Source organism: Myxine glutinosa, chromosome 2, assembly GCF_964187855.1.
Source record: "Myxine glutinosa chromosome 2, kmMyxGlut1.1, whole genome shotgun sequence".
NCBI classification, from domain to species: Eukaryota; Metazoa; Chordata; class Myxini; order Myxiniformes; family Myxinidae; genus Myxine; species Myxine glutinosa.
Window position 1 is genome coordinate 2,385,366 of NC_136262.1, and position 24,786 is coordinate 2,410,151.

The 24,786-nt window shown below is 46.4% G+C and overlaps 1 protein-coding gene across 1 annotated transcript in view; it reads right to left on the bottom strand.

Annotated features, from left to right (window-relative positions):
• The window catches only part of LOC137422092 (cysteine-rich secretory protein LCCL domain-containing 2), a 287,763-nt gene that overhangs the window by 156,437 nt on the left and 106,540 nt on the right, over nucleotides 1-24,786 (bottom strand). Inside the window, exons 6-7 of the mRNA XM_068108843.2 lie at nucleotides 14,405-14,505; nucleotides 14,064-14,177 (exon numbers count right to left, since the gene is read on the bottom strand). Of these exons, the coding sequence (XP_067964944.2) occupies nucleotides 14,064-14,177; nucleotides 14,405-14,505 (215 nt within the window). The remainder of the gene's footprint in view (nucleotides 1-14,063; nucleotides 14,178-14,404; nucleotides 14,506-24,786) is intronic.

The window sequence follows — 24,786 nt, forward strand, 5'->3', positions numbered from 1 at the left end:
TTAAAGACCTGGAGGGTGGAGTGGGATTGAAGAGAGTGAGGGAGTTTGTTCCAGAGGCGGGAGAAAAGAGGAATGAAGGAGTGAAGGTGAGCAGAGAGTCTTGATTTTGGCAGTTTGACCATAAGAGGGTTGCAGGCAGATCTTGTGCGACCTGTAGGAATATTTGCGGGACAGAGCCCAGAGAGAGCTGGGGGCAAGGCCAGAGAGGAGTCGGTAGAAGATGGAAAGACCACCAACCTGCCTGTGGTGAGTGAGTGAGAGGCCCTTGGAGTTAGCTTCATCGCGGGAGATCGCGGGAGAAGGTTTCAACAGCGTGAAGACGAGCTAGGTGTGAGGCAGGAGCACCAGCCCAGAGGGGAGAGCAGTATTCCATTGAGCTGCGGATGAAAGCCTTGTATGTGGTGAGGAGCTCAGGTGTGCCAAGGAAGGACTTCGCACGACGGAGGATGCCCAGTCGGCGACTGGCTTTGGAGGCCAGATTTGAAATGTGGTTTTCCTAGGAAAGCTCATGGCAGATAGTGAGACCCAAAAGCTTGAGTGACAGAACTTCTTGGAGAGGGTTATTCAGAAAGTGGATGGGAGGGTTGTCCAGTTGGTCTTTTCGGAGAGACATCGTAAGAGTGTGAGATTTGTCAGGATTGAAAGACATGTTCCACTTGTTTGCCCAGTCTGTGATTTTGTCCAGGTCTGCAGAGAGTGAGAAGGCTGTAGACTGCCGATCTGAGGTATGAAGAATGGAGCGACAGAGAGTAGAGTCATCAGCAAAGAGATAGAGAGGATTTTCAAGAGCGTCAGAGAGATCATTGATGAAGACCAGAAAAATCACAGGGCCCAGAACACTGCCTTGGGGAACTCCGGCCTGAACAGGAAGAGGAGATGAGAGAAACCCATTCAGGGCCACACGTTGACTACGACTAGAGAGGAAGTCCGCCAGCCATGCGTGGAGATTTCCATGGATACCAAAAGAGGAGAGTTTGGTGAGCAGAGCAGGGTGCCAGACCATATTGAAGGCACGTGATATGTCAAGGGAGACTGCTCTAATTTCCTGTTTGGCATTGAGGACCTCCATCTATTGTTGAGAAAGCAGAAGCAGCATGTCCAGAGTAGAGTGACCAGGTCTGAAACCAAATTGATGATCAGAGATCAAGCCATTGGAGAAGAGGAAACATTTCATATCTGAAGCAATGATGGATTCCATGACTTTGCTGATAATTGGGAGAAGGCTGATTGGTCTGTAGTTGCTGGGATCTGTTTTTGCACCTTTTTTGTGCAAAGCGGTGATGTTGGCAGATTTCCAAGCAGATGGAAGATGACCTTGAGCAAAAGAGAGGGTGAAGAGAACAGAGAGAGGGAGTGAAAGAGCAGAAGAACAGGATTTTAGGACCCGTGGGCTGATGCCGTCAGGTCCAGTTGCAGAATCAGAGTCGAGGGTTGACAGAAACTTTTCCACCTTGTCAGGAGGAAAGGACACGGAGTCCAGGAGCAGCTGGGTACGACTGGGTACGGTGGGTACAGAGAGGGATGGGTTTGGGATACAAGATTTAGAGGCAAACACAGAGTTGAGGCATTCGGCTTTTTCACGTGCGGAGTCAGCCGTGTGGCCATTTGAGGTGAGGGAGGGGATGGAGGGCGAACAAACACCAGAAACAGATTTGACCAGATGCCACCAGGAACATGCACAACATGCAGGTTTCCAACTATTGGACGAATGGGAAACCGAAATTGGAGACTAGTACATCAAGCCCTGGTTACACAGACATTACTTCGTAAGTTTTACTCCCCTGCACCAAATGTTTGTCCTTTTTGTGAAAAAATTGAAAACGTGGCCCATGCTTTTGTTGAATGTAAGAAATTGTTACCCCATTTTTCTCTTCCTACAACAGATATTCTATAAATTTAATTTTTGTTTTCCCATTTTTTGTTCATGTAATTGAAAGGAGTATGAAGAGTAAACCAGTCATCCCACTTTTGAACCTCCTGTTAGGGATTTCTAAACTTGCAATTTATAAAACCAGGAAAGTAAAATTAAGTGGTAGAAATGAAAATGTACCATTTTATTTTAAAGGAATGGTTTCGGCACAGATAAAATTAAAACAAGCTTACCATTTGAGCATGCGCAGTTTGAACGATCAATGGTATACTCATGGGGTTTTGAGGTTTTTCTTGTGAATCTTTATAAGCTCAGTGTAGTTGTTTGGACATTTGGATGGTGTAAAGTACTTCCACGTACATGTGTAGAAGTATAAAAGGAGCCACCTTCGGCCAGGGTCTCGGCGTGATATACTTTCGCAGGCATTCACAAAACCTGCTTGAAGCGGTTTTGGGCACATGCGGAGAATGGGCTGGTGACAGCCTCGGGTTTTGGTGCAATATTTCGGCTCAGACGTTCCTGAAGCAGTTTGAAGCAGTTTTGGGGGATGTGAGGAAAACGTGTTCAGATGTGATGAAATTGTGCAGCAGATGGCTTGTAGAAAATAATGCAGAATAAGAAAAATGACTTGGGATTCTAACTCGATAGTATCTTATTATAATAGAGCAAACGTATATGGTTATGTATGTCGCTATGTACGTTTACATGCAACGAAAACGTTTTTTTCTTCTTCAAATTTACCACCCTCTTAATTGTGTTAAGACTGCTGCGACCCCTCAGACCTTTGACGACCCTTTAATTCCCCCAAGACCCTTCAGACCACCAAGACCCCAGAAGACCCAAAATATCCTGAAGACCCCCAAAGACAGAAAACACCCCAAAGACCCAAAATACCCTTCCAGGCCCCAAGGCTCAAAAAGACCCTGAATACCCAAAGACCCAAAACACCCCAAAGACCAAAAATACCCTGAAGACCCAAAACACCCTGAAGACCCAAAAACACCCCGAAGAATCAAAACACCCCGAAGACCCAAAACACCCTGAAGACCCAAAACACCCCGAAGACCGAAAACACCATGAAGACCCAAAACACCCCGAAGACCCAAAAACACCCCGAAGAATCAAAACACCCCGAAGACCCAAAACACCCCGAAGACCCAAAACACCCCAACAACAACAACACAACATGCATTTTAAAAGCCATTTTCCCTGCTAGAGCGGGAGTTAGCCTTGCGGTCCCCATGACGATCTTCTCCATTTTGCCCTATTTTCTGCATCTCTCCTTGTTAACCCCCTTGCCCACATTTCTTCTTCCACCATCTTTAGCCAAGTCTTTCTCGGTCTTCCCCATCCTCTACTTCCTTCTACATTCATTTCCATCACTCTTCTCAACCAGTCACTTTCATCCTTCCTCAACGCATGACCAAACCATCTCAACCTGTTCCTCTTCACAGCATCAATCACAGGCTCTATTCCCATCATCTTTCGCAATTCATCATTTGTCTTCCTCTCTCTCAACGATACTCTGCACATCCATCGAACCATTCGCATTTCCACCCTTTCCAACCTTCGTTGCTGCTCTACATTCATTACCCATGTCTCGCTCCCATAAATCACAACACTTCTCACACATGCAGCATAGACCTTTCCCTTCAGCTTCAACGACACTCCCCTCCTCATCAGCACGCCACTCAGTTCCCGAAACTTCTTCCATGCACATCTCACTCTAGCAACCGTTGCCCAGTCTGATCCACCTTCTCCATTCAGCACGTCTCCGAGGTAGCAAAATGTTATCACACCTTCCAGCTTCACGCCGTCTCCAAGATCCAACTCAACATTTCCTCCATATGCAGCTCCCTCTGTGCACACCTTACATTTGAATGTAGCTGCCACACTGGTTAATGACCCTCTCAGACCACTACATTTTTGATGAACCCACTCAGCGCACATTGTACATTGAATGGAGTTCAGTCCGACACCCTTCCTACACACAGCACAGGGCCACTTCCCAGTTCTTTCCACCTCACCACATCCTTTACCACTTGCCATCACCTTCGTCTCTCCGATATTCACCTTCAGACCTTTTGTCTCCATACATTCCTTCCACTTGTTCATCTTTTCCTTCAGTCCATCCATACTTTCCGCAATCAACACCAGATCATCTGCATACAACGACTCCCACGGTAAACCCTCCTTTACGTTCTGAGCCAGCACCTCCATCACAGCTACAAATAGTAGTGGACTTAGTACCGACCCCTGATGCACTCCCACCTTCAGACCCACCAAAACACCCCGAAGACCCAAAACACCACGAAGACCCAAAACACCATGAAGACCCAAAACACCCCGAAGACCCAAAACACGTCAAAGGCCCAAAATACCCTTAAGGGCCCAGAGGATCCAAAAGACCCTGAAGACCCAAATGGCCCTGAAGACCCAAAACATCATGAAGACCCAAAAGACATCGAAATGGTCAAAGATGCCTAGCCCTCTGAAACGACGTGTGGTGAGGCACGCGGAGCGCGCCGAGTCACGCTCGTTCATAGAATACTGTTGTGTCGGTAGGGTAAAGGAATATCTAGAGTCAGGTAGATCTGAATAGGTAACATGCTTCGACTGTCGCGGTAGGGAATCAACCCTGTAATAAGTTCTATGTTAGTCCGGTTTGTCAGGTTAAGATGTCTGTTTGTGAGCATACCAGGATGTTCTCGTGTTAGATAGTGTAGGGATTAAGATAAACCCCTGTGTGTCACACCTGGTAATCAAACCTTTGTCCCTTAAGGCAATGCACACCAACATAAACACTTAGACAGGCCCTTCGTACAACATTATATAATTCCCTTCCCTGACAAGGACTTCGGAAGAGAACAGGCAAGAGGCCAGTTTGGGGCACCGCCGCATGGGCCGCAGCCAGCTACACCTCCGGCAGGCCTAGCAAAATAGAGTGCCATGAGCTATCACCATGCTACGGGCCTGTGATTGGTGAGTGCGGTAGGCGCGAACCTCCAGCCAACGAGTGCGGGAGGCGCGAAGCTGGAAGGTTCGGTGGAAGGCGCTGGTTGGTGGCGCGACAAGGCTGACATCACCGGGGAGGGTATGTCAGGGCGCGCCGAACGACATTTTCCCTCTTGCAGATCCAGCAGTTCTCTCTTGCTCTTGCAGCACGTCCCTCTTGCTCTTGCAGCTCGAACCCTCTTGCGCAGCATGACCCTCTGGCCCTCTTGCACGTCCAGCTTGAACCCTTGTGCTTTTTGGCTGTCTCTGGCTGTCTTGTGCTCTCTGCGCTTTTCTTCTTGGTATTGAGAGGTCCTGGTGGTCGTTGGCTCACCATCTGCGTGGTGCTTGGAGCGGTGCTTTTGGTGCTTTGGGGCCTCGTGTGCAATCGGCGCTTCTGGAGCTTAGAGTGGTGCACGGACCTCGTGGGCGGTCGACGAGGAGCCTCGAGTGGGCGTTGGCTCGGGCCTTCGCAGTGCTGTGGTGCTAGAGCGAGGGGCCTTGTAGTGTGCAGCGGAGCTTGGAGACGCAAGATGACAGGACAGATAAGCTCACACCACATTTCACAATTACACGATGGACAGTTATTTTCGTAATTCATTCCTGTGCCCTGTTGTTGAGTCTGGTGTGTGGGATCCAAAATTAGGACTTTTATTTGATTACCGTCGCGTTTCATTGTTATTGGGTGCCGGGAATAAACGTGTTTATTTTTGTACATTAAATCTTGCGGTTGTTCGGTTCATTAATTCCCTGCAGGATCGAAGCCGCGGTCGGCGCGCTCCAGGTAAGCGCTTTTACCACAGCTTCCATTTCCCTTCTTCCTCCCGCGTTTTATAGCCGAATCCGTGTTTGGTCGTCGCCTCAAATAAGTCCGTTCTGGTCCATCCACGGTCCCTGGTGTTAACCGAAGGGTCCGCACGACAATACTTAGCCTGCGCAGTAAACTTTGTGCGAGCTAACTCTTCTGATTTTGAACGTTTTCCACCCCCCCCCCACCCCCATCCCAACCCTTTTATCCAATATGGCTGCCAGACCACGTGAGCGATTACATCATATATTTATATTCTCTAATATAATTGTTGCATTGATCATGCTCAATAAATTTCAAACTGATCAGACTAAGCGTTGTCCCCGTCAAATTATGACATCATAATTAAGGCATAAATGACGTCATTGTTAACACTTATTCCCCATATGGAGTTCTTTACAATGAGCCACGTTTCAATTTTTTTCATGGAGCGGTTTTGAAGATAGAGTTGCAATGTTTTTTGGGTTTTTCCAAGGTGGTGCCTGTATCACATGACTTATGACGTCATAATTATTAATATTCTACAGGAGGTGCTGCTCCTATGGTGAAAATTTAGTGGCCATCAGACCAACAGTTGCTGAGAATTTTTTTTAATGATGATCGGATAAGTGTACTTGTCGAATTATGACATAATCAAGGCACCAATAACATCATTAACATAACTACTCCCCATGGGGAATAAGGTGACAATGAGCCAGGTCTCAATTTTTTTTCCATGGAGTGATTTCAGCGATAGAGGTGAGAATTCTTTTGCAAGATGGCGCCTGTACCACGTGACCTATGACATCATAATTATCATTAAATATTCTACAGGAGGCGGCCATACTATGGTGAAAATGTCCTGTCAATCGGACCAAGAATTGCAGAGAATTTTTTTTTTCATACTGATCGAATCGAGCATTGTACTTGTCGAATTATGACGTCATCATTAAGGTACTGATGACATCATCATCAGCATATCTTATTTCCCAAGGGGAGTACTTGACATTGAGCCATGTTTCAATTTTTTCCATGGAGCGGTTTTGGAGATAGAGATGCATCTTTTTTCGATTTTTCCAAGATGGTGCCTGTATCACGTGACCTATGACGTCATAATTATCATTAAAAAAATTCTACAGGAGGAGCCGCATATATTCTGAAAATTTCGTGTCCATCAGACTAGCAGTTGCAGAGGAATTTTTTTTTTTCCATTCTGACCAGATCAAGCTTGTCGAATTATCAATTCTATCAATTCTATCAATATCAATTATCAATATATCAATTATCAAATCAAGCTTGTCGAATTGTCGAATTACGAGGTCATAATGAAGGCACCGATTACATCATCAACAACATATCTTATTCCCCATGGGGAGTACTTGACAAGGAGCTATGTTTCAATTTTTTCCATTGAGCGGTTTGGGGTATATCAAAGTGTAACGTTTTTCCAAGATGGCGTCCGTACCACGTGACACATGGTCATAATTAGGAATAAAAAAAATTTATACAGGCGGAGGCACTCCTATGGTAAAATTTCGTGTCAATCAGACCAACCGTTGCTGAGAAAATGAATTTTAAAAATGCAGACACCTACCCTACCAAATGCCTAACCCTGCTTTTCGCTTGGTGAACGCAGGGTAACTACACAATCTCAATGTGGCAGACCTATAAGTAATGGACTTTAGACATTTAAACTAAACAGCATACTTTGAAATAACTACTATATATATATATTCGATTGTGGGTATTGGGGTATTAGATTGGGGGGATTGGGGCATTAGATTGGGGGGATTGGGGTATTAGATTGGGGAAATAGATTGGGGATATTGGGGCATTAGATTGGGGGAGGGGGGGTTGTGGCATTAGATTGGGGGTGTTGGGGCATTAGATTGAGGGTGATTGGGGCATTAGTTTGGACGGATTGGGGCATTAGTTTGGGGAATTGGGGCATTAGATTGGGGAATTGGTGCATTAGATTGGGGAATTGGTGCATTCGATTGGGGAATTGGGGCAATAGATTGTGGGGATTGGGATATTAGATTGTGGGTATTGGAGCATTAGCTTGTGTGGATTGGGACATTAGATTGTGGGTATTGGGGCATTAGATTGGGGGAATTGGGGCATTCGATTTGGGGAATTGGGGCATTAGATTGGGGGAATTGGGGCATTAGATTGGGGGAATTGGGGCATTAGATTGGGGGAATTGGGGCATTAGATTGGGGGAATTGGGGCATTAGATTGGGGGAATTGGGGCATTCGATTGTGGGTATTGGGGCATTAGATTGAGGGAATTGGGGCATTAGATTGGGGGAATTGGGGCATTAGATTGGCGGAATTGGGGCATTAGATTGGGGGGATTGGGGAATTAGATTGGGGGGATTGGGGAATTAGATTGGGGGGATTGGGGCATTCGATTGGGGGGATTGGGACATTAGATTGGGGGGATTGGGACATTAGATTGGGTGGATTGGGACATTAGCTTGGGGGGATTGGGACATTAGATTGGGGGGTATGTGGACAAAGCACAGATTTCTTTGTTTTCATTCGCGTTCGCATAACGTTCATTGTGACGATGTTCTCATTGTGACGATGTTGTGACGATGTATGAGTTCACGGTAGTGTTTGACCTGACGGTGTGAATGTAATTTCGTAATGTTTTTCGTTTCGTAATTCCTTTAATGAACGTTTAATGTTTAATGAACGTTTAATGCCCTTCGATGTCCGGGGCCGCACACGCGCTACACTGGACGGGCCAGCGTGTGCCTTGTCCTTCGCCGTCAGGCTCGGGTAAACCGCTGAGCCCCATCCGTGATGGGGACTGGGGCTTGAGACAGTGTCCCACGAACAAGGAATTCCCAATAAGCTCGCGTTGATTAAGTCCCTGCCCTTTGTACACACTGCCCGTCGCCACACAAACATCACAGTGAAACACAATCACAATGATATTGTAATGAAATTGTGTCTAAGTTGAACCCAGGTGTTATGCTGTCTCCAACCACTGAGAGGCTTCTATAAGAACGCGGACGAACATCACTCCGACACATTCCTGTGACATTTATTCTGTGTGATAGTGTATACTCGAATGGTGCGTATATCTAGATGTTCCAGGCTTGCTTGCGCTAATCGCTAATAGATTGCTACTTCCATGATTACGGAATACTAATACAAAGCTTGATGATTTCTTACAGGTGTTGTCAGAGATCGAAACTCAATTAAACTTACTATTGGGACAATGTTGTAGATCTTGATTTCTCACAACAATTAATTCAGTTTCCTCTCTTCGTCCCGAACGAGTACGACATGGCTCATAAGCTGATCCAAGTTCCAGTCTTCGACGCCGACCCCCAGGCGACGGCCGCGGCCGCGCAGCTGACATTGGCTGAAGATCTTGGCTAATCAATTCAATTCCCAGGAGGGAATCACTGCTGATACGAAGCTTGCAGTGCTGCAATCCAAGGTGCACCATACGGTGTATATGTCCATTGAACAGTGCGCGACGTACGATGCTGCTGTGGCCGAGCTGAAACGTATCTACATTAAAAGACGAAGCATGGTCTACTCCAGACATTTGCTTGCGTCTCGTCGACAACAGCCCACGGAGACCTTAGACCAATTCGCTGAAGACCTCCGACGATTATTGAAGGACAGTACCCCTGCGGTACGCACCCATGAACAAGTCTGTGATGACCTTGTCCGCGATGCTTTTGTCTCAGGTCTAAGATCGCCGGTCGTCAGACAAAGACTACTTGAAGAAGCCGGCTTGACCCTAGAAGAAGCCCTTCGGTTATCTCACGTGTACACCGAAGCGCGGGAACAATCCGACACGTATGAACGCCCATACGTCACTGCGGGGATATCTCGACAGACACGACAGGAGAGAGCTACCGCCGAGTTAGAGGATGCAGCCCCTGCACCTCCGCCAGAATCGGGGACAACGGACACTCTCGAGGATCCCGATCCGGCTTTGACGGCGGCAGCTGCTGCCGGACCCAAGCCAGGAAGTAACGCGAAGTGCTATTTCTGCGGGAACCGGAACCATCTCAGGTCAGTTTGTCCATCTAAGGAAGCAAAGTGTCATTTTTGCGCAAAGACGGGTCACTTTGCAAAAGTCTGTCGAGCGTCGCGTGGCCAGCGAGCTCGCTCAACGCTGAATGTGCTCATCTCCGCGCCCGCGGTATGAACGGCACACGGGGCGCCTCGCCCAACCTTGGTTGGGATCGCCCCTCTCCGTGGGCCCTGAACTGAGAGCTAGACCTTGATGAGACTCGCCGCGCCGACTAAACAAGTGTTGCAATCACGTCAGTATGGAATCAATTCTTTCGACGCCCAGCCAAATTCCGGGATCGGCCACCCGATCGGTGAACGCTGGCTTCGAGACTCCGCGCATGGCACGAGCGCCCTCCATAGGCAGCACGATCGACCTGCAATCTACTTTGACGACACGAAAGCTGGGATCTTCGCGCGTGGCACGAGCGCCCTCTGGAGGCGGCACGACTGGCCTACAAGCAAATTCAACGGCACGAAAGACATTAGCTGGCGTCGGATCCACACGCGAGGCTCGAGCACCTCCCCTCGACGATTCGACATCTACAGGGCCACCTGGCCTGTCCCGCGCGATTATCCCACTTATGATTGAAGGAATTTTTGCAAATGCTTTAATTGACATGGGATCCACTGATAGTTATGTTGATTTTCGACTTGTACAGAGACATGGATGGCCGATTCTTGGGACAAGATGCAGAATCTTCATGGCTTCCCAGGGGCTATGGCTTAGCACAAAGGGGGAATGTCGACTGAAGCTTGTAATTAAGGGTCGAATGTTTCCGGATGTGCATTTAATGGTCTTACCAGCATTATGTGCAGAAGTTTTGTTAGGACATTTTCTTCTCCAGCGACATGGGAGCTTGGAAATGGAATTTGGTGGTACTGATACTCTTGCTGTGTGTGCTCTTGCAGGGATGGAAATTGAGCCACTGTCGCTGTTTCCCAATATGACCACAGACTGTACACCTGTTGCGGTTGAATCGCGACGCTACTCACGAGCTGACACGGAATTCATTGCGGAAGAGACCGCGCAGCTACTAAAGGAAGGTATCATAGAACCTAGTCGGTCGCCTTGGCGGGCCCAAGTTCTGGTGGTACGGACCGAATCACATCGCAAACGCATGGTAATCGACTATTCGCAGACGATTAATCGGTTTACCCAATTGGATGCCTAACCACTCCCGGGATTGGACTCCCTTGTTCGACAGGTGGCACAGTACTCGGTCTATAGCACTCTCGATCTACATAGTGTGTATCATCAGATCCCCATCTCTGCGGCAGATCGCATCTATACTGCATTCAAATCAGGCTAGAGGTTGTACCAGTTCACCCCGCTACCTTTCGGGGTCACGATTGGGGTTCGTGTTTTCAAAGGGCTATGGACGACCTCATCACTAAGGAGAACTTAACCGATGTCTTTCTTTATCTGGATAATCTCATGGTTTGCGGGTATGACAAAGAACATCATGATGCTAATCTGAAGCGCTTCCTCGAGGTCGCGCACAGGTATCGCTTGACAATGAATGAGGCTAAATGTCGCTACTCTGCTCACACGATAGATCTCTTGGGGTACACCGTGACCCACGGCTCTGTCGCTCCGGATAAGGAGCGCCTGTGACCCTTGCTCGACATGGCCCCGCCCTGCGATCATGCTTCATTGAAGCGTGCTCTACGGGCTGTTTGCTCATTATTTCAAGTGGGTTCAAAAATTTTCCGCGAAACTCCGCCCTCTTGTGGATTGCGATGCATTCCCCATGAGTCTCGCTGCCAAGGCCGCTTTTCATGGCCTTAAGTCCGACATCGCTGGCGCCGCTGTGTCGACGATTGACGAAAATAAATCCTTTGTTTTGGAAAGCGATGCATCGGATCATGCGATAGCTGCGACACTCTCTCGGGGGGGGGGGGGGGGGGGGGGCGCGCCCTGTGGCCTTCTTTTCAAGGACTCTCTCCTCCACGGAACGGAGACATTTATCTATCGAAAAGGAGGTGTATGCCATCGTCGAGTCGATCAGGCGTTGGCGTCCCTATTTGCTCAGACGATGTTTCCAAATTATCACGGATCAACAGAGCGTTGCATTTATGTATGACACGCAGCATGCTCAATGCATTAAGAATGAGAAAATCACTCGCTGGCGGATCGAGCTCGCCGATTTCTGCTACACAATCAAATATCGCCCAGGGCGGGATAACCTTGTTGCCGAGGCTTTATCGCGGCCGGCGATGTGTGCGAGCCTCACCTCTTTTGAGGACCTGTACGTTCTTCATGACACCTTGTGCCATCCCGGGGAGATGCGTTTCACTCATTTGTGTGCAGTCGTAACTTGCCCTATTCCGTTGAGGATATTCGTCAGCTCTGTCGCACTTGTTCCGTATGCGCTGAACTCAAACCTCGCTTCTCCAACCCTCCTATGGGCACGCTAGTCCAAGCCACTAGGCAGTGGGAGAGATTGGCGATGGATTTCAAAGGACCACTGCCGGCGTCACCGGCTTCGAGTAATTATCGTTATCTACTCACGATCGTTGATGAGTTCTCTAGATTCCCTTTTGCTTTCCCGTGCGGAGATATGTCGGCTGCTATGGTTATCCGGTGCCTGCAGAACTTGTTTTCTATGTTTGGGAATCCGGCCTATGTGCATACCGATCGAGGCACAGTGTTCTTGTCCCAGGATGTGAGGAACTTCTTGCTCCAGCATAATGTCACTTCGAGCTTTACTACTCCGTATAGGCCACAGGCGAATGGACAGGTCGAACGCTTTAATGGCATTATATGGAGGGCCGTTACTCTGAGTCTTAAGTCCCACGGCCGAGGACTAGACAAATGGGCTTGGTCACTACCCGGGGCATTAAACTCGATCAGGACTTTATTGTGTACTGCTACCAATCAAACTCCCCATGAACGGATGTTCCGTTACCCGAGGTATTCGGGTAGTACCCGACCTTTACCGGGTTGGCTTGCTGAGCCGGGACCGGCTTTTCTCAAACGTGCAGTTCGCATGAGTAAATATGACCCGCTGGTTAAGGTGCACGTTCTCAAAGCTAACCCCGAGCACGCTCGTGTGTTATTGCCCAATGGACGGGAATCGAAGGTCTCAGTACGCCACCTGGCCCCATGCGGGGAAGTTGACGAACCAGCTTACGATTCCGTTGATTCGCCCGTTGATCCGCCTATGGAGTATCTGCCGGCTTCCTCACCGCTACATGCACCCGATCCGGCTGGCCCTGAGGGGCAACCGCTGTCACCTGATTTAGGCGGTCTACTCTGACGCGGGGACTCTGGTCTTGGGGATGTAGTACCCGGTAGTTACCGGACCCGCGCCGGGAGAGAGATTCGCCGCCCGACCGCTATGGTTGGGTCTGACTGACATGGACTGGCAACTGCTGCTCACTGATATTTCTCTGCTACTATGTGCTGCTAGCTTGATTTCTGCCTTAGCGGAAGTGTAGTTTTGACAGCGGGGAGAATGTAATGAAATTGTGTCTAAGTTGAACCCAGGTGTTATGCTGTCTCCAACCACCGAGAGGCTTCTATAAGAATGCGGATGAACATCGCTCCGACACATTCCTGTGACATTTATTCTGTGTGATAGTGTATACTCGAATGGTGCGTATATCTAGATGTTCCAGGCTTGCTTGCGCTAATTGCTAATTGATTGCTACTTCCATGATTACGGAATACTAATACAAAGCTTGATGATTTCTTACAGGTGTTGTCGGAGATCGAAACTGAATTAAACCTACTGTTGGGACAATGTTGTAGATCTTGATTTCTCACAACAGATATGAACAGTGATGTGGGTTTTATTGAAATTCTAAAGTTACTGTTTTGATTTTGATGACTTACGTGTGATATGATTTGACAGATGTTTATATGAATTGTTTAAAATAAAAAATTTCTGCCTTCAATTTCTGATATTTTGCCTTTTCATTTCGGCTACCCAATTGAAGCCCCGCCCATAGGGTGGGTACCATTTCTAGTGTTGTTAATTTTGTTTTATATCTTTTAATGCAATAAACCGGATAATTAACGCTATGACAAGATGTGTAACATCTGCATCACGTCATATGGATATATGCAGAAGTATCGTATTGTATATGCAGCAGGTTCTGGTAGAATGGAGATGAAAGGACAAAATAGAACATCGATAATTGCAGAGATAATTTGAATGAACTCGAGTTTGTGAAGAAAAGGAAGTTCTGTGTGTTTTGGGAGTCTCACATGATAGCAAGCCTGTATCATTACTCCCGTTAATGAACGTATCCACAAAAAATACAAAGTACACAATAATTACAAATAAAAACTTTTACCATATATTTGCAAATGATCCAGCATCGTGAAAGGATGCAAAGTGCATGTGATCGCCATCCTACCCAACTCGTTGGTGCTGATGACCTTCTTGCTGGCCTTGGTCTGACCACGCTTGCGGGCCTTGTTCCGGTCCTTACCGTTCTTGTGATCCGAGTGTTCAGTGATGCTCTGGTCACCTGGTCAGGATACGATTAGCAATGAATAGAATACTTTTGGTATTTCACATTGTAACAATCTTGTTTTATCACTATTGTATGTGTTTGTCTGCTCACAGATGACCTGGGCAATCCAACAGCATAATCAGACAACATCAATACTTTTGGGACCCAAGGAATAATGGAGAAGAACATCCATTTCACAATCGACTCGTTAAAATAGATATCACACAAGCTAGTAGCCTTACCACGATAACAAAGGTTATTGTGGCAATGACCACCGTAGATGGGAGGACATTGAGAACATTGAGGGCCTCTCTTGTATGGTGCCAACCCAATCCAGTTTCCTCTGTAAAATAGGAAGTAAGAGCAGTTGGTAAGGGAAAATATGTCCAACTTGGATATATACATCTTTTGATTGTGATCGATTTACAAATACATTCAACCAGTGACATCATGACTGTGGAAGGCTACGCTATGGCTAAGCGATAATATGGAATTAAAAATAAATAAATTAATTATGGTTACTAGATCTGTTTAGTACATCTTGAATGCTTTGATAACGGACGAACCGTGTGGAAGATGCACTTAAGTCACAAAATAATGTATGCAAAATTATTAGAGACATGGATTGTTGCCGTACAGTAGATAAGTGGTTCTTAACCCTTTTCTCACCACGGACCGGCAAAGGTCACGGTAAATATCTGCGGACCGCCAATTGGGTACCATGTAATTAATGTTCTTTACCGTTTATACCTCAGCACGCCATACTTATCTATTAACTTTTTACAGTAATATTGTGGTTCTTTATAACTACTAAATGTATTGTTACGTTTGAGGAGGTAAACAATGAAATACCTTAAGAAAGTTCAGAATGTTTAGATTAGAATGCTCCAAATGCCGCGAAGAGCCCATCTCGGTGTACGTAAGTAGGCCATCGTTCCGGGTAAGAGTGTTTGCATGTCGCCATAAGGGGTGTGGGGTGGTGCTAATTAATTATAGGGCTCAAATATTAATTCCCCAATGTGTAATCTGCCTGCAGTGGTCTTGCCTTCGGTTTTATTACATTCGGCCAGCTAGGAAATCAAGGGCTCAGTAAAACAACGACCGCACTGTAAATGGACTAATGGACTCATGGGCTCAAGGCGCCGCCAGGGCCGACAGAAACAGCATTTGCCGATCGGCACATAAATCACGCCTCACGACCGCCGACGTCATCTGAACATTCTCAAACGACGGTTGGACCCCCCCACCCCCCTCCAGACGAGTCGTGAGGAGGAGGCCACGCCCCGGCTTTCGTGATTGGTGGAGGTGCGATGGATGATGGGATAGCGCTCGGTGATTGGACATCGTGGCGTCATTGTCGAACATTCGAGAGCTGAAGTCAAGACAACGCGGTCTCACCATTTTTTGGTCTCTCTTTGTGCTGGCGTTCGTCGGAGGCAGTCGCATTTCACTTCTGTCTGTCATTATATTCAGCGAATCGAGCAGTCGCAGAATTGTTAGCTCTCTGGCTTTGTCGCAGGCGGTGGCACATCTTTGGCTCATGTGAGCTTGTGCAAAAAGATCGAGCAAGAGCGGTTCGGGGCAGTCGGCATCGCAAGGAAGCGAATCGGTGTGGGTGGTGGACTGGGTCCCCATTGTGCTTCCCCGGGACGGCAGAGGGACTCTCAGGAGAACCGGCCGCAAGAAGTACCTCACATTGGGACGTCGAGGGGCGCGACTCCGCGCCATTTTGTACGCTTTCCACATGGTGGTTTGGATGCGACGAACAACCAGCAAGCCTTACCAGCCATTTGGGGATGCAAAGCTGAGTGCCGGCCGATTGCCAAATCATTTTATTTTCATTATCTTTTCCACTTGTTTGTACATGAGTCTGAGTGGAGATGTCTCAATTAGGAATTGTAGTTTTACCTGACATACATTTTATTGTCTTTGCATTTATGTTCATTAAATAATTATTTGTTGAATCTTACTTTTCTTGTTTCATTTCTTTGTTTGTGGGTTCGGATAACCCCTGCGTGGGTTCCCGATCAGATAAGGCTCGGGCCTTCCCACACGCGCCAAAGATAATCCTGCCAAGGTTCCGAGTTTGCCTCGGAGTTAAAGCTCGTTCCGGCCATTTGTCCTCTTGGAGTCTTAACCCCGGGGACACGACAGTATTATGAATAACAGTCAAATAATATTTATCAATTATAACTAGTTGAGCTTGTGGAACTTCTGCACAACAGACAGGAAGGATTTGAGTTGAGGGAGCAGTTTGTAAAGACACAGCTCAGTGGAATAAATTTAATCATACCTCTGGTTAAGGTGTGTGTGCACTGTGAATCATCCTGTTATGACAATAAGATGTGCAGATACATGTTGTTTGTTTTTGAAGTAATCATTGCCTCGGAAAAAAAAATATTACACCTCAATGTTCCCTTCACAACAACAACAACAACAACAACAACAACAACAACAACACGATCGCTTCGGAAAAAGGAAATATTACCTTAACAACAACAACACGATCACTTCGGAAAAAAGAAACATTACCGTAACAACAACAACAACATGATCATTTTGGAGAAAGAAGCTGTTCGAGGCATGAACGCCAAACATCCTGAGGCGCATACATGCTATGGCCTTTTCCAAGCCCGTGATGGCTGTTGGCTGCAACTTTCGATATATATTTGATAATCCTTGCTTTACACTGAAGGGAAAACTGAAATAGAAGGCATAACTATTGCGACTACTGCATAACTCTTCCGCAGATGGCTTGGGCTGATCCGAGCAGGAACGTGATGGCTGAGGCCAGCTGTGCAGCCAAGGGGTGTAAGGCGGTCCTTCGATGGTCCACCTACCGATTCACTAAAACAAACAGTGTGTTCAAAAAGTATCCGACCTTTGTTCATAAAACATACTCGTATCCAGATAAAATTTTTTTTATAATAATCTCGTTCAAAGTAGTCCCCTTGGGTTGCCACACACTTCTCCCAACGGTTCTGCCACTGTCGGAAGCAGCGCTGGAACGCCTCTTTTGGGATGGCGCGCAGCTGGTCCGTCGCATTCCGCATGATGTCTTCTCTGGAGTCGAAGAAGACGGTCAGCATGACTGACATTGCTGCGGACCTGCCTTGCTTTTTTTGGCCTCGGGGATGTTGGATGCTTCCAATTGCTCTCGCGAGATCACGGCGAGGTCACGTCTTTTCGAAGCTGTTCCATGCGCTCACGCTTTCGAAGCTAAGTGATCTTTCACATTTGTGTTTTTGGCGTATCTTTATCTTTCTTTCGGTGTATGCACCTATTGGGGTGACTTTAATAGGTTTCTTGGTGTTGGTTTTTCATACCTGTGTACAGAATCGTCGGTTTTTTTCGTATCGTGTATTCTGAGGCCTAGTGTAGTGCCAGTAGTAGTAGGCTACCATGTCCTCAGACCTTGGCTTGAGGCTTTTGTTTTTTGTCTCAGCGGTTCTTCGATCGCGCTGCAACTACTGTCGGTCTCTGTTTTTCACGGTCTTTTCACCCATACTCCCTTGTTTTAAAATCTCAAAAAAAAAACAAATTTTTTTTTTCCTTCCCTGTTCTTATCCGCTTGTACGTTCTTATTTGTTCTTTCGTTCTTCTGCTCTTTCGTTCTTCGTTATTTGTTCTTTCGTTCTTCGACCATGTTCGAGATTACGTGATCAAGTTGTTAATACATGTTTCATCTGTCCCCTGAAGAACTTTATTATTATGTCATATTCTATAACACTTTTTTCGACTTCTTCTATAAAAGGATGCTTTCGACTTGCTCACCAATTCTATTCATTCAAAAAAAAAATTCCATCTCTTACAGTGCATCTTTCATTCATTCCCTAAACTCTCCAGAACTCCACCCATCCTTCAGCGTCCTCAAACGTATTTTTGACTCGAATGTCTCAAGAAACTCATTTTGCAATAAATGTTCGTTTCCCATAAATCGTACACTTTTCAAAATCCAATCTCACCCCTCCCCTCCAAATCTTCCCCATCACCCATCTCTGTCAAATCTTCCCCCTTGCCCCTCCCCCCCAAATCTTCCCAAACACCCATCCCTTTCAAATCTCCCCCCCTGCCCCTTCCCTCCTAAACTACCCCCACACCCCTCCCCTCCAAGACTCTCCCTCACTCCTCCCCTCCTAGACTCCCCTCTCACCCCTCCTCCTCAAAGCGTCCTCGCCACTTCTTCCCCCTTCCAACTTTCACCTTCATCTTCCTCAACCTTCTGCCTCACTCTTCCCCCTCCTCAAATAACACCTCACTGCGCATCACCCAAACACCATCAAACCTTTTGTCCGCCCCATTCTTCCCTTTCTCCAAGCTATTCTGTAATCTCTGACACACCTGCAACAGCTCTCCCTACCTCTTCCTCCTCTTCCACATCCTGCCCTACCGCTCCCCCCCCCCTCCCCCTGTTCTGTATCCGATGCTCCCCCTTCCTCTTCCTTAACAGTATGGACCTCAAACATCCGGGGCCTTCGCTCAAACTTAACTGTGCTTCTGACACATCTGATACACATCTGTATGGAAACTTCTGATACTTCTGATACTTCAGCTCAAACTTCTGATACAGGTTGCTTCTGACAAACCAGACGTGATCTGCTTAACAGAAACCTTCCTCCTTCATGATGTCTCTGATTCCTTGGTATCTCTCCCAGGTTACTCCCTCCTCCGGTATGATAGACCTGAGCCTCGTCCTGGAGGTGGGGTTGCTATCTTTATAAAAAACTCTTCCTCACTCGCCCTGCACTGCCCTCTCTCCACCTCACCCCCAGGAATACCTTTGGCTACGGCTTCCCCTTCACTCCCACCTTTTGTTCATATGCGTGTTGTACCGTCCACCAAACAGTGATGACTCCATCTACATCTCGCTGTCTGATAATATGGACCAACTTCTATCTACCCATCCCAACTCTCTCTTCCTCATATGTGGTGATTTCAACTGTCACCATGCCAGTTGGCTGGGGGTGGGTACCTCTCTCACCAGCCATGGCTCTTCAGCAAAGGACTTCTGTGACTCACTGGGACTGACACAATCTGTCAATTTCCCAACCCGGATCTCAGTCAACGGAGAATCTTCTCTTCTGGACTTGGTTATGACTAACTTCCCTGAAAATGTCTGCTGCTCTTCTTCTGCTCCAATCGGCTCTTCTGATCATGTGCTTGTTAAAGTGGACATCTCTCTGACCATTTTCAGAGAGCCTCCTCAGCATCGACGAGTCTGGCATTTCACTCAGGCCAACTGGCACGGTCTTCAAGCAGCCATCAATCATCTGGACTGGTCTCCCATCTCTACTGCCTCTGACATCAACTCATCCTGGGAATTCTTCCAAAGTAAATTGCTCTCTCTCATGCACAGATTTATCCCTTCTCGTCTTCAGTTGGCATACCCTTCCTCCCATCCATGGTACACGGAATCTTGTGGTGAGGCTATTGCCCAGAAACAACTTGCTTTCGTCTCCTGGAAAGCAAATCCAACGGAAGGAAATCTCATTTCCTTTCACAAAGCCCGAAACAAGTGTGTGTCCACCCTCAGGAGAGCCAGGAAACAATATCTCTCCGTCCTCAGGACCGAACTCTCTTATCTGTCTCCCTCTTCCAAATCCTGGTGGCGTCTGGTAAAATCTTTCTGGTGTTTGTTCCCCCTCCATCCCCTCCCTCACCTTAAATGGCCACACGGCTGACTCCGCACGTGAAAAAGCCGAATGCCTCAACTCTGTGTTTGCCTCTAAATCTTGTGTCCCAAACCCATCCCTCTCTGTACCCACCGTACCCAGTCGTACCCAGCTGCTCCTGGACTCTGTGTCCTTTCCTCCTGACAAGGTGGAAAAGTGTCTGTCAACCCTCGACTCTGATTCTGCAACTGGATCTGACGGCATCAGCCCACGGGTCCTAAAATCATGTTCTTCCGCTCTTTCACTCCCTCTCTCTGTTCTCTTCACCCTCTCTTTTGCTCAAGTTCATCTTCCATCTGCTTGGAAATCTGCCAACATCACCGCTTTGCACAAAAAAGGTGCAAAAACAGATCCCAGCAACTACAGACCAATCAGCCTTCTCCCAATTATCAGCAAGGTCATGGAATCCATCATTGCTTCAGATACGAAATCTTTCCTCTTCTCCAATGGCTTGATCTCTGATCATCAATTTGGTTTCAGACCTGGACACTCCACTCTGGACATGCTGCTTCTGCTTTCTCAACAATGGATGGAGGTCCTCAATGCCAAACAGGAAATTAGAGCAGTCTCCCTTGACATATCACGTGCCGTCGATACAGTCTGGCACCCCGCTCTGCTCACCAAACTCTCCTCTTTTGGTATCCATGGAAATCTCCACGCATGGCTGGCGGACTTCCTCTCTAGTCGGTCAACGTGTGGCCCTGAATGGGTTTCTCTCATCTCCTCTTCCTGTTCAGGCTGGAGTTCCCCAAGGCAGTGTTCTGGGCCCTGTGCTTTTTCTGGTCTTCATCAATGATCTCTCTGACTCTCTTGAAAATCCTCTCTATCTCTTTGCTGACGACTCTACTCTCTGTCGCTCCATTCTTCATCCCTCAGATCGGCAGTCTGCAGCCTCCTCACTCTCTGCAGAAGTTGACAAAATCACAGACTGGGCAAACAAGTGGAACATGTCTTTCAATCCTGACAAATCTCACACTCTTACGATGTCTCTCCGAAAAGACCGACTGGACAACCCTCCCATCCACTTTCTGAATAATCCTCTCCAAGAAGTTCTGTCACTCAAGCTTTTGGGTCTCACTATCTGCCATGATCTTTCCTGGAAAAACCACATTTCAAATCTGGCCTCCAAAGCCAGTCGCCGACTGGGCATCCTCCGTCGTGCGAAGTCCTTCCTTGGCACACCTGAGCTCCTCACCACATACAAGGCTTTCATCCGCAGCTCAATGGAATACTGCTCTCCCCTCTGGGCTGGTGCTCCTGCCTCACACCTAGCTCACCTTCGCGCTGTTGAAACCAAAGCATTCAGAATCATTGGAATCTCCCGCGATGAAGCTATCTCCGAGGGCCTCTCACTCACTCACCGCAGGCAGGTTGGTGATCTTTCCGTCTTCTACCGACTCCTCTCTGGCCTTGCCCCCCCAGCTCTCTCTGGGCTCTGTCCCGCAAATATTCCTACAGGTCGCACAAGATCTGCCTGCAACCCTCTTTTGGTTAAACTGCCAAAATCAAGACTCTCATCTCACCTTCACTCCTTCATTCCTCTTTTCTCCCGCCTCTGGAACAAACTCCCTCAGTCTCTTCAATCCCACTCCACCCTCCAAGTCTTTAAAACAGCTGTTCACCACCATCTCTTATCTTCCCCCATCCAAAACCTTGATCTTTTCTACCCCCGCTAATTTCACCCCAATTCCACTTTTTGAAATACCAACTTCTGTCCTGGAAGTCCTTGGTGTCCTTGTGCTTTAAACTTCTCCCTCCCCCCCCCCCTTCCCATGCCTCCTCCCCCCGGGCCCTCTCCCTTCCACACATCTCCCTGCTCTCGGATGTTGTGTTTGTGTGCTTCCTCTTTTCTCCCCATCTTGTCTTCCGCTCCCTCTTTTTGTGTATTTTGTTTGTCTGGTCGATTTGTTTGTGAAGTAAATGTTAGCTCTTTCACGAGCCTCGATTCAGTATACAAAAAAATAAAAATTGTGATGACTGCAACTTGGTTTCTGGGTCATACCCATAAACCCAGGACTCATCGCCAGTGATCACTGTGTTGAGGAAGCTGGGATCGCTGTTCAGTCTCCAGCATGTCCTGTGCGATCTCCAAACGGAGTTGCTTCTGCTCAATCGTTAGCAGCTTTGGTACGAACTTCGCTGAGATTCTCCTGAAGCCCAAATCCTCCTTCATAATGGAATGAACGGTGTTGAATCTTGCGGATCGTTTCCACTTGGGAATCGCCAAGCTTTACACAAAATTTGATGCAGTAGCGTTGTTCAAGTTTTTCCGTCATTTTGTTAAAAACGAAAATCCGACGGCGCTCACTTACATGTCCTCACTCATCGGCGGTCTGCCGTCGAATGACAGCTTCTGCAGGTGGGAAAAAATTCACGCGTGCGCATTAGGATCGCCTACATACGTGCACCAATGAACGCCTCCCGAGCTTCTTTTTTTTTTACGCACGAAAAATAAAGGTCGGATACTTTTTGAACACAGTAGTACATACATAAACACATACACACATACATGTTTATTACCCTCGCCGGGGGAGAGGGTATTGCATTTGGGTCTGTTTGTCTGTTTGTTTGTGTCAGCACAGAATAAATATGATTTTCTCTGCAAACGTTGGGTCTGATTGACAGGAAATTTTCACCATAGGTGCAACTCACATATAATTTTAAAATGATAATTATGACGACATAGGCCACGTGGTTCGGCCACCATCTTGGAAAAATTCGAAAAACTTTGCACCTCTATATCTCGGAAAGCACTGAATAGAAAAAATGGAGACATGGCTCATTGTAAAGAACTCTCCATGGGGAATAAAATATGTTAATGATGATGTCATTAACTTCATCCTAACACTATTAGGATGATGTCACAAACAAAACTTCATCCTATCAAGATGAAATTTCTCGAGCATAATCTAGGAATAAATTAGTTTAGAAAAAAAATAATGATGACGTCATCGGTCACGTGGTTCGGCCACCATATTTGTTCGGCCAGCATAACACAAAAGCCTTAAAAACCACTGAAAATATCCTGGCTAGGGTTTGCAATCTCTGATTGCTCTTTTTCTTGTTTTTTGTTCTATTATCGAGGTATAGTGATGTTTATTTATTGGTGTATTTTAGAGGTATCGTGATGTTTATTTATTGGTGTATTTTAGAGGTATCGTGATGTTTATTTTTTGGTGTATTTTAAAGGTATAGTGCTGTTTATTTATTGGTGTATTATCGAGGCATAGTGATGTTTATTTATTGTTGTATTTCAGAGGTATAGTGATGTTTATTTATTGTTGTATTTTAGAGGTATAGTGATGTTTATTTATTGGTGTATTATCGAGGCATAGTGATGTTTATTTAGTGGTGTATTATCGAGGCATAGTGATGTTTATTTAGTGGTGTATTTCGGAGGTATAGTGATGTTTATTTATTGGTGTATTATCGAGGCATAGTGATGTTTATTTAGTGGTGTATTTCGGAGGTATAGTGATGTTTATTTATTGGTGTATTATAGAGGTGTAGTGATGTTTATTTATTGTTGTATTTTAGAGGTATAGTGATGTTTATTTATTGTTGTATTTTAGAGGTACAGTGATGTTTATGTATTGTTGTATTTTAGAGGTACAAGCGTGACTCGGCACGCTCCGCGCGCCTCACCACATGTCGTTTCAGAGTGGTAGGCATCTTTGACCATTTCGGTGCCTTTTGGGTTTCATTGTGTTTTAGGTCTTCAGGGCCATTTGGGTCTTCAGGGTCTTTTGGATCCTCTGGGCCTTTAAGAGTATTTTGGGTCTTTGAGGTGTTTTGGGTCTTCAGGGTATTTTGGGTCTTTGGTGTCTTCAGAGGCTTTTGGGTCTTCAGGGTCTTCGGTGTCTTTTGGGTCTTCGGCGTCTTCAGGGGCTTTTGGGTCTTAAGGTTCTTTTGGTTCTTCTTGGTCTTTAAGAGTCTTCCAGGTATTTTTTGTTTCGGGGTCTTTTTGGGTCTTCGAGGTGTTTTGGGTCTTTGGGGTGTTTTGGATCTTCGGGGTGTTTTGGGTCTTCGAGGTGTTTTGGGTCTTTGGGTCTTCGGGGTGTTTTGGGTCTTCGGGGTGTTTTGGGTCTTCGGGGTGTTTTGGGCCTTCGGGGTGTTTTGGGCCTTCAGGATGTTTTGGGCCTTCGGGATGTTTTGGGTCTTCGGGGTGTTTTGGGTCTTCGGGGTGTTTTGGGTCTTCGGGGTGTTTTGGGTCTTCGGGGTGTTTTGGGTCTTCTGGGTATTTTGTGTCTTCAGGGGTCTTGGTGGTCTGATGGGTCTTGGGGGGAATTAAAGGGTCATCAAAGGTCTGAGGGGTGTCAGCAGTCTTAACGCAATTAAGAGGGTTAATTAAGAGGGTGGTAATTTTATTTGAAGAAGAAGAAGACGTTTTCATCGCATATAAACACAGCCATACATACATACATACACACATACACACATACATAGCGAACCATATGCGTTTGATCGATTAAAATATGATGGTGATGCATATTTATTGGTGTATTATAGAGGTATAGTGATGTTTATTTATTGGTGTATTATAGAGGTGTAGTGATGTTTATTTATTGGTGAATTTAAGAGGTATAGTGATGTTTATTTATTGGTGTATTATAATAGATGTATGGTGATGTTTATTTCGTGGTGTATTATAGAGGTATAGTGATGTTTATTTCGTGGTGTATTATAGAGGTATAGTGATGTTTATTTATTGGTGTATTTTAGAGGTGTAGTGATGTTTATTTATTGGTGTATTTTAGAGGTGTAGTGATGTTTATTTGTTGGTGTATTTCAGAGGTATAGTGATGTTTATTTGTTGGTGTATTTTAGAGGTATAGTGATGTTTATTTAGTGGTGTATTATAGAGGTATAGTGATGTTTATTTATTGGTGTATTTTAGAGGTATAGTGATGTTTATTTATTGGTGTATTTTAGAGGTGTAGTGATGTTTATTT